General features: G+C 48.1%; 1 protein-coding gene across 1 annotated transcript; it reads left to right on the forward strand.

The window, feature by feature from the left end:
- Positions 1–5457: 5457 nt before the first annotated feature.
- On the forward strand, positions 5458–9197 carry LOC142814478 (THAP domain-containing protein 2-like). The gene is made up of 3 exons (XM_075893236.1): positions 5458–5577; positions 5711–5909; positions 9048–9197. The coding sequence occupies exons 1-3, from the start codon at positions 5507–5509 to the stop codon at positions 9195–9197; spliced, it is 420 nt and encodes a 139-aa protein (XP_075749351.1). The 5' UTR covers positions 5458–5506.
- Positions 9198–13976: the final 4779 nt, after the last annotated feature.

Below are 13976 nucleotides of genomic sequence, written 5' to 3' on the forward strand. Positions count from 1 at the left end.
TGAGCTTGAACGCTGACAAAACAGTTCTACTTCGTGTAACGAAGAAAAAAGAACCCTTTCAGTTTTCCTATTCATTAAATGGTGCACCAGTGGTAGAAAAAAGCCAGTACAAATACCTCGGGATAACGTTCACCAATACTATGTCGTGGTCAAAGCACATAGAGAACATCTGCGCATCTGCCACACGCAAGTTAGGCCTTTTACGGCATAAACTCAAAGCGTCACCAACTCATGTCAATTTACTGGCCTTCAAAATGATAATACTTTCTAAACTGCAATACGCTTCGGTCGTATGGGACCCCTTCCTTAGGAAAGATAAGTACCGGCTTGAAATGGAGCAAAGATGCGCTATACGCTTCATTTTCAACAAATATAGGACCACCGACTCGCCAACTTCTCTAATGCTGGCGAATAGCATTTCAACCCTGGAAGATAGACAAAAAATCGATAGGCTGAAACTGCTGTTTGCTCTTTATACTGATTCTACAAAGGTAAATGCATCGGTATACATTCAACCATTTCAATCGCGCCCCACGAGACATCGGCACACGCACAATTTGCTTCCGTATCGAGCCCACACAAACATGTTCAAGAATTCGTTTTTGCCGCGTACAGTAACGGAATGGAATTCACTGCCTGAAGTGGTTTTCACATCTCAGTCTATTTGCCATTTTGAGCGTGCCATATTGTCTGTACTGTAGTCTGTACTCGACTTGCTTTACTGTTTATCGCAATTGTGAATGTATAATAGGGAGATAGACCCATCACCGTTGTTCTGAAGGACGTAGTAACCTGTGTTTAAGCTCATCTATATATCTCTGTATATTGTACTTATCTTCTGTATTTTGTGCACATCATTCATCTATCACACTTACGTGTGTTTTCCACCTAATTTTCCTGCCTCTCCTGCTTGGTCTTTTTCAAGACCGCAGTATGTTGTAAGTAAAAAAAATAAAATGGTACCGGTAACGTGTACTGCAGCCGCCGAGGAGGCCTTGAAGCCGTCCCCGAACAGTAGTGGCAGTGGCGGCAGGTGAACAGCTGCCGAGGAGGCCTTGACGTCGTCCTCAAGCGGCACTTATCGCGGCTGTCCTGGATGACGAAGCCGGGACGTAAGACTTCTTCTTCGTCGACTGCGCCATTGTAATGTACTAGACAGAGAACAAGAGACAACACCCGATCCCTGGCCAGCTGTTCTTATTCTGCTTCTTCTTCCTCTACCTTCCCTTAGCTGTCCCCGCGCCCGAGCCGCAGCGTCTTTCTTCGTCTTGACAATATATATATATATATATATATATATATATATATATATATATATATATATATATATATATATATATATATATATATATATATATATATATATATATATATATATATATTGTAGGGAACTATGCGAACGACGACGAAGCAGCAGGAAACGGCAAGCCACAGCGTTGGTGCACGCGTGACCCGACGTGACCCGATCTTGCGTTTGTTTTTGTATTTTCGGCCTGTTGGCGTTCCTCGCTCTTCTGGCGTTCCTCGGCCTTCAAGTAGGTCTGTACGTAAATAAACTGCGTGACATCTAGTGGAGGTGCGGGGTAGTGTGGCCACAGGTGACGTCATAGCATTGAGCTGGAGGTGAGGTGCGTGTTCGGCGAACTCTAGAGGGCGCAAGAGGTCAACGTCTTGTATGTTACCCAAACATTCTCCGCGAAGTAAGGTAACTGGCGACGATAGCGAGTTCGCGACGAGCATGGCGGTAGCACCGGATTCCACGGTGAGTACGGCAAAGGGCAAGTGTAGGCTACGGCGGCGGGTAAATACGTCAGACGGAATGAACAAAACAGTTCCGGCAGGAGCGGCCGTACAGGTCAGGGCTACAAGGGTGGATGTTCTCGGTGCTATTTCAGTGTCTGAAACAACGACAAGTTTGTAAGCTTCAGAAAGAGAATCCACCAAACAAGAGTGGCAGCGGTGGAAGGGCAACTTCTGCACGTGAGCAATCTATGATGGCCCGATGACGCGAAAGAAAGTCCCATCCAAGAATGACTTCGTGGGAGCAGGATGCCAGCGCAAAAAATTCAATGGCATAAAGTTCACCTTGGATAATGACACGCTCTATGCTGGCTATCATCGCTCAAAGACCCGTCGGGGCGCCTTGGTCGTTGGGCGCTTCGCCTACAGGAATACGACATTCGTGTTGTATACCGATGCGGCCACAAGCACTCCGACGCTGATGCGCTATCCCGCTTGCCGCTACCGGCTGACCCAGCCTCCTCGTCACCTTCTTCAGCTGTCATAACACCAATAGACTTCACAGACATGGCATCGGAACAAGGCAAAGATGTGCGGATTTCCCAACTCCTTGCCTTTCTGACTGATCCGTTAGCTAATTTGATCTCAAGAACTATCCGCCGTCAAGCCACACATTTCGCTATTCGAGACGACCTACTCTATCGGCGGAATTAAACGTCTGAAGGTCGGAGGTGGATGTTAGTGATACCCAACCACATGCGCTCGGAAATCTGTACTGCTTTCCACAACGACCCGCAAAGCGCTCACGCTGGCGCTCTCAAAACGTACAACCGTCTACGTCAGCGGTACTACTGGCGCGGCATGTACACATTTGTCCGCAAGTACGTACGTGCTTGTACTGCATGCCAGCAACGTAAAGTCCCACCTCAACGCCCTGCCGGTACACTTCAGCCTCTGCCTTGTCCAGCGCGTCCGTTTGACCGCGTCGGTATCGACTTATACGGACCACTTCCCACGTCGTCTTCTGGAAATAGGTGGATAATTGTCGGCGTGGACCACCTCACGCGTTACGCGGAGACGGCAGCACTACCCGCAGCAACCGCGAGGGAAGTTGCGTTTTTAATCTTGCGCAACTTTGTTCTTCGCCATGGTGCTCCCCGCGAACTTTTGAGCGACCGGGGGCGTGTTTTCTTGTCTGACACCATTCAAGCGTTGCTCGCTCAGTGCAACATGGTTCATCGCATGACGATAGCATATCACCCGCAGACGAATGGCCTCACAGAACGATTTAATGGCACTCTAGGTGATATGTTGACGATGTACACAGCTTCAGACCAGACTAATTGGGACACTGTCCTTCCATTCATCACGTATGCGTATAACACCGCTACGCACGCGACAACAGGGTTCTCCACTTTCTTTCTGTTGTACGGACGCGAACCATCGTGCACGCTGGACACTATCTTCCCATACACGCCCGACTCCTCTGAGTACACTGCAATTTCTGATGTTGCCAGGTACGCAGAAGATTGCAGACGATTGGCCCCTTCTCTGACAACCGAGGACCAAGGCCACAAGAAGCTACGGGTTCACACCGACCGACATCTCTCTACTTTCACGACTGGTGCTCTCGTTTGGCTCAGGATTCCACCGAGCACTCCTGGCCTTTCGTCGAAATTACTGGCACGCTACCACGGGCTCTACCGCATTCTCGCCCGTACGTCACCCGTAAATTATGAGATTGAGCCTTTGACACAGTCTCATGACTTACGCTGTCGTGACCGAGAAATTGTGCATGTGAGTCGCCTGAAGCCGTATTACGACCCCGCTATAGTGACTACGCCTTAAGTCGCCAGGTTGGCTACGCTATTCACCGGGGGCCAATGTAGAAAACTATGCGAACGACGACGAAGCAGCATGAAACGGCAAGCCACAGCGTTGGTGCACGCACGACCCGAGCTTGCGTTTGTTTTTGTATTTTCGGCCTGTTGGCGTTCCTCGCTCTTCTGGTGTTCCTCGGCCTTCCAGTAGGTCTGTACGTAAATAAACTGCGTGAATATATATATATATATATTGTTACGGAGCTCTGCCTCGTAATAATATATATATATATATATATATATTTATATATATATATATATATATATATATATATATATATATAAATATATATATATATATATATATATATATATATATATATATATATATATATATATATATATATATATATCATTTACTAAATGCACTTTCACGGTGATATAACTTTGCGCACCGGCAAATGGATGTGAAGAATCATTGTGGCTAACAGTGTGAAGACCCATTCATTGAGTACAAGGGGAAATGGCGCACTGCTTCGCGCTGTATAAGCACTGCGCCACGTCCTATTGTGTTGCTCGATAAAAGAAATGCTGAATGTAACAGCAACGCGCGCCCTCGCACCATGAAAATATGCATGCAGTTCCGAGTGCATAAATGGGACGAATTAACACACATGTTAACAGCAATACAAGAAGCACTATCACAGCATGCAGATTATCGACAAGAACGCGTCATACAGCCATGTTGTGATTGATTAAACTTAAGAGAGGTAATTCATATTTATTTCACCATTCCTGTTTTAAAAATGAGAGTCAATGTAGTACAGGCGAAACATTTCTTCTATCTATCTATCTATCTATCTATCTATCTATCTATCTATCTATCTATCTATCTATCTATCTATCTATCTATCTATCTATCTATCTATCTATCTATCTATCTATCTATCTATCTATCTATCTATCTATCTATCTATCTATCTATCTATCTATCTATCTATCTATCTATCTATCTATCTATCTATCTATCTATCTATCTATCTATCTATCTATCTATCTATCTATCTATCTATCTATCTATCTATCTATCTATCTATCTATCTATCTATCTATCTATCTATCTATCTATCTATCTATCTATCTATCTATCTATCTATCTATCTATCTATCTATCTATCTAGCCGCTTACGTCTGGGTGCTCTCGTGATCACCCCCTTAACTTCGCGTGAACCAAAATTAGTATGTGAGGGTTCCATAGTTTGACCAATACGACGCGCTGGTTAAGACGAATAAAATCACAATCCTGTCACGTGCGTCGTGAAACACTTTCGGCCAAACAGTGACACATACCCACTGGTGGGTATGTGCCTCAAGTAATTGACACTTTGCATCTACCCAGGAATGCCGAGAACACACGTGGGGAATTTGGACGTGTGAGCATTAAGAAATTATGATCCATTTCCCCGAAGTCAGCCCTTCTGGGATATGCAAGGAGGTTATACTAAACTTTCTGGAGTGGCGGAGGGGCTCCGCGGCTGACGCCACGCGCCGCCATATTGCTCAGGGCAGAAAGCGGTCGAACGCATTGTAACGCGTGCATGTGCGTGCGGCCTCTCCGTTGTTTTTCTTGAGTGCGGTGCCTCTAATCGAATGAGGCCCCGCCGTGGTGGTCTAGTGGCTAAGGTACTCGGCTGCTGACCCGCAGGGCGCGGGTTCGATTCCCGGCTGCGGCGGCTGCATTTCCGATGGAGGCGGAAATGTTGTAGGCCCGTGTGCTCAGATTTGGGTGCACGTTAAAGAACCCCAGGTGGTCTTAATTTCCGGAGCCCTCCACTACGGCGTCTCTCATAATCATATAGTGGTTTTGGGACGTTAAACCCCACATATCAATCAATCTAATCGAATGAGGCCGCTGTGGCAGACGACTGTGACCTCTTCTGAAGACGATGGTGGGCTCTTGCGCAGCATTTGGCTGCGCAAATCGCGTGAAGCAAACACCGGGGATAACTTTTCACGTGTAAGTAGCGTGCTTTGCTCGCTCGCTTTCCCTCGCATATTTTTGCGATTACGAATGCATTCGCGCGTACAAGCATTTCCCACTTACGTCCGGGTGCCATGGAGACACTGTGAAACATTTTTGTGCTTTGCAGGTTTCCCAAAGACTGCGAATTGCGCAGTGCATGGGAGCGCGCTGTGAGGCGAGAAGGTTGGACTCCGAAGAAGAATGACGTCTTGTGTTCAATGCACTTTGAAGCAGACTGCTTCGATAGAACAGGGCAAACAACGAGACTACGAGCTGGTAGCATCCCTACCAAGTTTGCAGCGTTTCCAGCGCACCTACAAAAGCCAGTGAGTACGCTTCGTGAGCTCTTCGTTTACCAAATGTAGTTATTGTAGCGTTAGCTCCGCATCTCTGGGATTTTCAGTTTCTAATATTTAGTTGCGCATTCGCTCTAAATGCCTAAATTTCTGACGCTGTCGCGTTATTACTCTTTTTGCGTAGGAGAAGAGAAAACGAGCTCCTCCAAAAAGTCGGGAGATGCCTTCGCCTCAAGAGCCTGTTTTGGATGAAGCTGCCGAAGTCTCCCCCCTGCAAACTCCCCCCCCCCCGAAGGAGTGGTACAAGCAGAATGTGCATGAATCGGCGAAAGAGGTACAGCAGCTGAAAAAGAAGGTCAAGACGTTGCACCAGAAGAAACGGAGACTTTCAAAACGCATTGATGCTTCTCAGGATTTGATTGAGCAGCTAAAGGAGCAGAACCTTTTGTCGGAAAAAGGGTTGGAGGTTTTCCAAGCGTCATTTTCTCCGGATCTCCAGCAGCTTCTCAAGAGAACTCATGAAAAGACGAACAAATACCCCCCAGAATTAAGAGCATTTGCACTGACGCTTCACTATTATTCGCCAAGGGCTTATGATTATGTGCGAGCTAAGTTTAACAATGCTTTGCCAAACCAGCGAACTCTTCGCGAATGGTACAAGGCAGTGAATGGTGATCCTGGCTTCACCTCAGAATCATTCGAGTTTATCAAGAACATAGTGCAAGGAAGAGATGAGCCACTGGTCGCTGCCATAATGGTTGACGACATGTCTATTAAAAAACATGTCCAACTTGTGGGCAACAAAGTTTTCGGATATGTCGACTTGGGCATGGAAATGCCAGATGACAGCCTCCCAGAAGCAACGAATGCCTGTGTTTTCATGCTGGTGGCACTCAATATGAAGCTGAAGGTGCCCCTTGGGTATTTTTTCATTGATTCTCTCTCTGGTTCTGAAAGAGCGCAGCTAACGAAAGAGTGTATCTCGCGCGTGACTTCAGCAGGTGTCATAGCAGCATCACTGACTTTTGATGGAGCGGCCTCGAACTTTTCAATGGCCAGTTTTCTTGGTGCTGATCTCCGCTGTCGTTCTCCGGGATTTAACACCTCATTCCAGTGCTTAGAAGATTGCCCAAGCAAAGTATTTGTGATTCTAGATGCCTGCCACATGATCAAGCTTGTGCGTAACTGCTTGGGATCAGTAAACCACCTCACTGATATTCAAGGGCGCAAAGTGAAGTCGTCATACATTGAAGCTCTTGAGGCCTTGCAACAAAAAGAGGGCTTGCACCTTGGAAACAAGCTGATGAAAGTTCATCTGGAGTGGGCAAAGCAAAAAATGAAGGTTCGACTGGCTGTGCAGACCCTTAGCTCATCTGTTGCTGATGCACTGGACTTCTGCGAGTATAAACTGAAGCTTCCCCAGTTTCAAGGTGCCCACGCAACAGCGGAGTTCATTCGAATCTTTGATCGCCTCTTCGATATTCTGAACTCGAGGAACCCTCTGGCGCGATCATTCAAAGCCCCACTGCGGCAGCAGAATGCAGCTTCTTGGAAATCGTTCTTCCACGAAGCCGAGGAGTATATTAGGGGGCTGAAGGATGCAAGTGGGCGACCAGTGATGGATGGACTGAAAAAAAACTGGGTTTGTTGGCCTCATCATTTGCATTCGAAGTGTCACTGCCCTTTTCGATGCCCTTGTGGCCACGAAAATTTTGAAGTATTTGTTGACGCACAAGATGTCGCAAGACCATTTGGAAACGTTTTTTGGTTGTGTGAGGGGAAAGGGGGGATACAACAACAACCCCACAGCCTGCCAGTTCAGAGCCGCCTATAAGCGCCTCCTCTTCCACACAGAGGTAACATCGTCTGACGCTGCGAACTGCTGCCGAGATGTGGTGTCTATCCTGAACATGTCCAGTGCTGTCAGCCTTGCCGAGTCACCAACAGCAGTTACGTCACACAGGAGGTCGTCGCTTCTGGAGCCTGTGGATGATGAACATGACTACACTCATCGTGTGGATCTCCCCCAGAGCCTTTCAGCGGTGACGAGTGCTGTTGTGCCGTATATAGCGGGATTTGTGGCTCGCAAGGTGCGGTCTGTCACGAATTGTGAGGAGTGCTGTGCTGCACTGGAATCAAGCGAAGAACCAGACCTTGTCAGAGCAAAAAACAGAAGTGGACTTGTCGCACCATCCAAGGACGTCTTAGAGATCTGCAGTATTGCAGAAAAGGGACTGCGAGTACTACAGCATGAATGCAAGAATTTGAAATCCCTTAATACTAGCTCAGATAGCCTTTTGGTACATGTGATGACTGCAGTGTTTGAAAAAGCATTGTTCGCGCAACTGGAGCCTCACCTGCTGGACTGTGACCCCCTTGATAACCATATATATAGCTTATCATAGAAAATTGCCAGCGTGTACATCAGAACAAGACTTCATCACATTTCTAGGAGAATGAACCAGGAGAACTGTAACAAAAACGTGCGCACACTCCTAACAAGAGAGATTATTTTCAAAAATCTCTAAGTGCGAGAACTTGATTGATGTGTTTTTCTATTTAATTTAGCTCACTGTTAGTGTTTGATGCATTTGTTCTTTTAGTCAGAATTTTAATTTTTTGCTGGAAGATTTAACGTTTGGTTTAGTCAAATGCATCTGGTGCTGAATGTGACTAACTGTAGGGTTCAACGGGCCGACGCATTCCAGGCAATGAGCCTTGCCGCAGTGGAGGGCTCCGGATTAATTTTCACCATCTGGGGATCATTAACCTGCGCCGAAATCTCGTTTTCGCTTTTCGCCTCCATTATAAAAGTGGCCGCCACGGCCGGTAACCGTGGTGCTGAATGTGGACAAGTGAATAAATATGGTTGTACCGTGAACCTTCAGTTTCCTTTATTGCGTTATTGGTTTCATATTTTTGTTTTCGTCTCCAGCTAGCATTCTACAACTTCTCCCGCTCTTAAATTTTATTTTCGTTGCATCTTCTCGAGCGGTACTTCTGCCGTGAGACAACAGTGTAAACATATAATACAAACTGATATCCTATCGCATCATCTTTAACTCTCAGTGTAAGTGTCAAGAAAAAATAAATAGGATGTATATTAGTCGTTTCAAAGTTCCCTCGCGTCCTAAGAAAAATAAAGCGGCCCTTTCATTGCTATTACAGAAGGCACGGCTGCAAGCGTACGGGGCACAACGGCGGCACAAGGCAGTCGCCGCCTCCTTCTGCCCTGAGCAATATGGCCGCCGACGGGTTTCCGCGGCTTCACTCCGATACATGGGCGGGTATGCGGGACCGCCACTCCAGAAGTTCTAAGTATAATCTCCTTGGCGATATGAAGCAGCAGTTGGGCGCACGGCGTTGACCCAGTAGAAACGGCCGTCGACGCGGGTACTGGAGGAACGGCTTGAAGCGAAACTCGGTGAAACATTTACTAGAGTAAACGTTTGTTTGAAACGCAAAGACATAGGAGTTGGGTTAGGCTTTGTATAAGTCTCATCACAGATAATGAGTTGAAAAAAAGTTTCCACTTGACGTGCGGTCGAGCGTTGAGGGCGTTGAAAAGGGTGAAGCGGGAAATATTCGTGTTGCGAGCGGGTGGTGGAGCTGGCAGCTGAAGTGGATGAAATGACGCGCAGCTGCAGCTTGACCTACTTGGCACTGCTCCAATACCAGCGGCGAGGGAAACGCGTTCCCATGGACGTGCGTACGGCGTTACACATCAGTCAAAAAGATGCTTTGCATCTAAAAAACCTTACAATGGCAGCGCTGACCCGACAAATGCAAAGAATAAATGTCCCGGTTCAAGCAGAAATCAAACCCAACCATTCTGCACGGCAATCAAACGTATTGTTACGTAAAATGAGACAGGACGTGGCTATTTTGCAGTGTATTCACACCAATAAAATAGAAGCGCAGCACACAGAGTGAGCAAACTAGTCCCCTTTGTCGTCTTCTGATCACAGAATGGTTCACCCTTTATGCGACAGCTACGTAGCATTACCCCCCGGTAGTAAAAGCACCGAGTCGGTGCACTTTATACGTGTTCTTCAGAAGGAGGGCGATATGGTTTCAACCTACTGACGTGGACTACGTAACTGGGGGTGTTTGCAGACAGGTTAGTCCCGGAGACTGGAATGACCTCATAGGTAACGTCCGTGACCCGTCGAATGATACGATAAGGTCCCTTGTACGGAGATAGCAACTTCTCTGACAATCCAAGACGACGAACTGGGCACCAGAGGAGAACTAGTGAACCAGGTGAGAAGTCAACGTCGACATGCTTGCTGTCGTAGAGAGCCTTCTGGGTTGCTCGTGAAGCCAACAGCCTAGAGCGGGCAATCTGACGTGCGTGGCCGGCAGGAGCGATAGCATCACGTGCGTATTCGCTCGGCAGAGGTGTAGTAGTCGGTAGTATGGTGTCCAGTTGTAATGTCGGATTACGACCATAGAGCATATAAAAAGGTGAATAACCTGCTGTATCATGACGAGATGAATTATAGGCGAACGTCAAGTGAGGTAGCGCTCGAACCCAGTCATGGTGGTCTGATGAGACATAAATCGAGAGCATGTCCGTGAGGGTGCGATTTGTTTGAGGATGGTAAGAAGTGGTCAGTTTGTGTTGCGTTGAGGAAGAGCGCAAAAGGTCGTCGAGTACGCGTGACAAAAATGCGCGTCCACGATCGGTGAGCAATTTCTGAGGAGCGCCGTGATGTTGAATTACATCGTAGAGAAACAAGTCGCAACATCAGTAGCAGTGCTGGTGGGGAGCGCTCTAGTTATGGCAAACCTGGTCTATAGCTACGGTGACCCACGTGTTCCCAGAGTTTGATTCAGGGAATGGTCCGAGGAGGTCTATGCCAACATGGAAGAAAGGTTCGGTAGGGATGGAGATTGGGTGAAGGAGTGCAGCAAGGGGTGCGGCCGGTCGTTTTCGACGTTGGTTATTATCACAGGAGGCCACGTAGCGTCGAACAGGCCACGCAAGACCACGTCAAAAGAAGCGCCACCAGACGCGGTCATACGTGCGAGATACGCCCAAGAAGCCGGCAGTTGGTTCGTCGTGAAGCTCATGCAAGACCACTGGACGGAGATAGTTAGGCACGACTAGAAGTAGCTCAGGGCCATATGGTTGGACGCTACGACGGTACAGCGTACCATTTAGGAGAACGAACATGCGGAGTGACACGTCGTTAGCGTCAGATTCCAGACGGGCAATGAGTGACCGCAAGGAAAGATTGCGACGCTGTTCGTCACCAATCTTACAAAACCTAGACATGAACATGACGCGGGGGCAGGCTGGCTGACCGATTCTTCTGGTTGTCAACAGGGTAGCGGGACAAGCAATCGGCGTGCAGATGGAGGCGTCCCGACTTGTAGGCAACTGAGCATGAGTACTCCTGAAGACGCAAAACCCAACGACTAAGTCGTACAGAAGGGTCCTTCAGTGAAAAAAGCCAACAGAGGGCGTGATGATCTGTGACGACAAGGAACGGGCGGCCATACAAGCAAGGACAAAATTTTGGAACCGCCCAGATAAGGGCAAGGTATTCTCGTTCTGTTATAGAGCAGTTGCGCTACTACTTTGAAAGGAGACGACTTGCGTATGCGATTACACGATCAGTGCACCGCTGAGTTTGGGCCAAAACTGCGCCGATGCCATGACCACTAGCGTCTGTCCGCACTTCTGTAGGAGCATCTGGATCAAAGTGTGAAAGTATCGGCGGTGTTTTTAGAGCGGTGATTAGTCGAGAGAAAGCGTAAGCTTGAACAAAACGGGACGTCGTGTTTGAAAAGGTCTCTGAGTGGATGTGCGAGTGCCACAAAGTCTTTTACGAACCGACGAAAGTAAGAGCAAAGGCCCACAAAACTGCAAACATCAAGGATAGAGCACGGAACGGGAAAGTTCGTTACAGTGCGTAGTTTTGCCGGGTCTAGTCGTACACCTGAAGCGTCAATAAGGTGGCCCAACACAGTAATTTGACGATGATCGAAGCGGCACTTCGAGGAATTCAGCTGAAGGCCGGCATGTCGGAATGTTGTTAAAATAGTCGAAAGGCGTTCAAGGTGTGTGGCGAAGGTGGGTGGGAAGATTATCACGTCATCTAAGTAACACAAACACGTTGCCAATTTAAATTCTTGAAGCAGAGTGTCCATCATTCTCTCGAAGGTTGCTGGGGCGTTGCAGAGACCAAAAGGGATGGCCTTGAATTGGTAAAGGCCATCGGGGGTAACGAATGCAGTTTTCTCACGATCCATTTCGTCTACAGCGATTTGCCAGTAGCCAGATCGGAAGTCAAGAGATGAAAAAAAGGTGGTGCCATGTGGACAGTCATAGGCGTCGTCAATACTTGAAAAAGAATACACGTCTTTCTTGGTTATTTTGTTGAGGTGCCAAAAATCAATACAGAAACGCCAGGAGCCATCTTTCTTCTTTACGAAGACCACTGGGGAGGCCCAAGGGCTTGACGATGATTCAATGATGTCTTTCGATAGCATGTTGTCCACTTCCTTCTGAATCACTGCTTGTTCTGATGCGGACACGCGGTAAGGCCGACGGTGGATGGGCGCAGAGTCACTAGTGTTCATTCGGTGCTTGATAATATTAATCTGGCCCAAGGGACGATCACAGATATCAAAAATGTCACCAAAAAGGACTACGGCGGGACGACCAGCAATGTTCCTATGAGCAGCGCACATTCCGACGACTTCTACAGCGCCGCCTTTGGCAACACGTGTAGAGGACGTCATGATCTTCTGCAAACGGCGGCGTAGATGTGCGCTCATAAGAGATAGGTGGGAGCCTGTGTCAACGAGGGAAGTAAGAGGAACATTGTCAACTTTTACTTCAATGAGACTGTGGTATGGACAGCGTCAGTAGAGGATTTCCGGGCATCGTTGGTATTGCAGCTTCATCTCCATAAGCTGCAATACCTAGTTTTCCTGCTGCGGTTTTCCAGAGAAGCTCGGTGAGGAAAAGCGCCGAGGCGGCGGAGAGTGGGATTGGCGGTGTAGCGGTGACAGGGAGTGGGAGTAGCGGCAACGGAAAGAAAGGGCGTCAGTGGGGAGAGGCTCGTGAGGAGAGGCTCGTGAGGAGGCGGCGAGTAAAAGTTCGACGGGTAGCGGCTGGACGTTCAGAAGTGTTAAGGCTCATATATGTAGGGTAGCTCTGACGTGGTGGGTTGGACCAGCGGTGTTAGCAATAACGAGAAATATGTCCAGGACAGGACAAACAGATAGGCTGCTCGTCAGGGGTTCGCCATTGGTTAGGGTTCCGGAAGGGCAATGATGGAGGAGATCGGCGAGCGCTACCTGTGGGGTACGGGCGTACTTCAGGGTGAGTCACGGGACACGCTGACGGAAGACCGAGATTAGCGAAATCCTGCCTTATCACAGCTTGAAATGAGGCTACCCATTGGTGTGATCAGTCAGTGGCTAGAGCTGTAAAAACAGGCTGTTGTATGGGAGCTGGACAGGCAGCTCCAAGCTGCCGACGAATGATTCAAGTGACCGGCCATAGGTGGGTGGATGGCGAGCAGCTTCACACGATGAAGTTGCGGCCATGTTGTGCAGTCGTGTGAACCTCTGAGTGATACGGCGGCTCTTGGCGTGTTCAAACCGCCGGCACTTTTTGATGATTTTGTCGATGATCGTGACGTTAGTGTATACAAGCAGGTTGAAGGCGTCGTTGGCGATGCCTTTAAGCCCATTCGATACCTTCTCAGGCTCGGGCATGTGTTCGTGAACCTTGCGGAAAAGGGCGATGACGTCGGGAATGTACGCGACGTAGGATTCGGTAGACGTATGTGCCCGAGTAGCTAACTGATTTCGCGCAGTTATCTGTCGTGCAGCGGTGTTCCCAAAAAGGTCACGGATCTTCTCTTTGAAAGTCTCCCAGCTGGTGACGTCTGCTTCGTGCGTCTCGAACAACACTGGCGGAGGGCCATCAAGGTAAAAAAGCCCGTTGACAAGCATGCGTGTTGGGTCCCACCTAAAGCTTGCGCTAATCCGTTCATACACGTTGAGCCACTTGTCAACGTCAAGGTCACCCTGTTCGGAAAATACGCCAGGATCACGAGTAGGAGCTAGGACAAC

The sequence above is a fragment of the Rhipicephalus microplus genome, chromosome 4, assembly GCF_043290135.1.
Source record: "Rhipicephalus microplus isolate Deutch F79 chromosome 4, USDA_Rmic, whole genome shotgun sequence".
Classification (NCBI taxonomy): Eukaryota; Metazoa; Arthropoda; class Arachnida; order Ixodida; family Ixodidae; genus Rhipicephalus; species Rhipicephalus microplus.

Bases quoted from the DNA above. Each gene is read 5' to 3' on its own strand.
- LOC142814478 (XM_075893236.1), top strand. From the start codon at position 5,507: ATGGTGGGCTCTTGCGCAGCATTTGGCTGCGCAAATCGCGTGAAGCAA. The intron at 5,578-5,710 runs GTAAGTAGCGTG...TGTGCTTTGCAG, and splicing joins CCGGGGATAACTTTTCACGT to GTTTCCCAAAGACTGCGAAT. The intron at 5,910-9,047 runs GTGAGTACGCTT...TTGCTATTACAG, and splicing joins CAGCGCACCTACAAAAGCCA to AAGGCACGGCTGCAAGCGTA.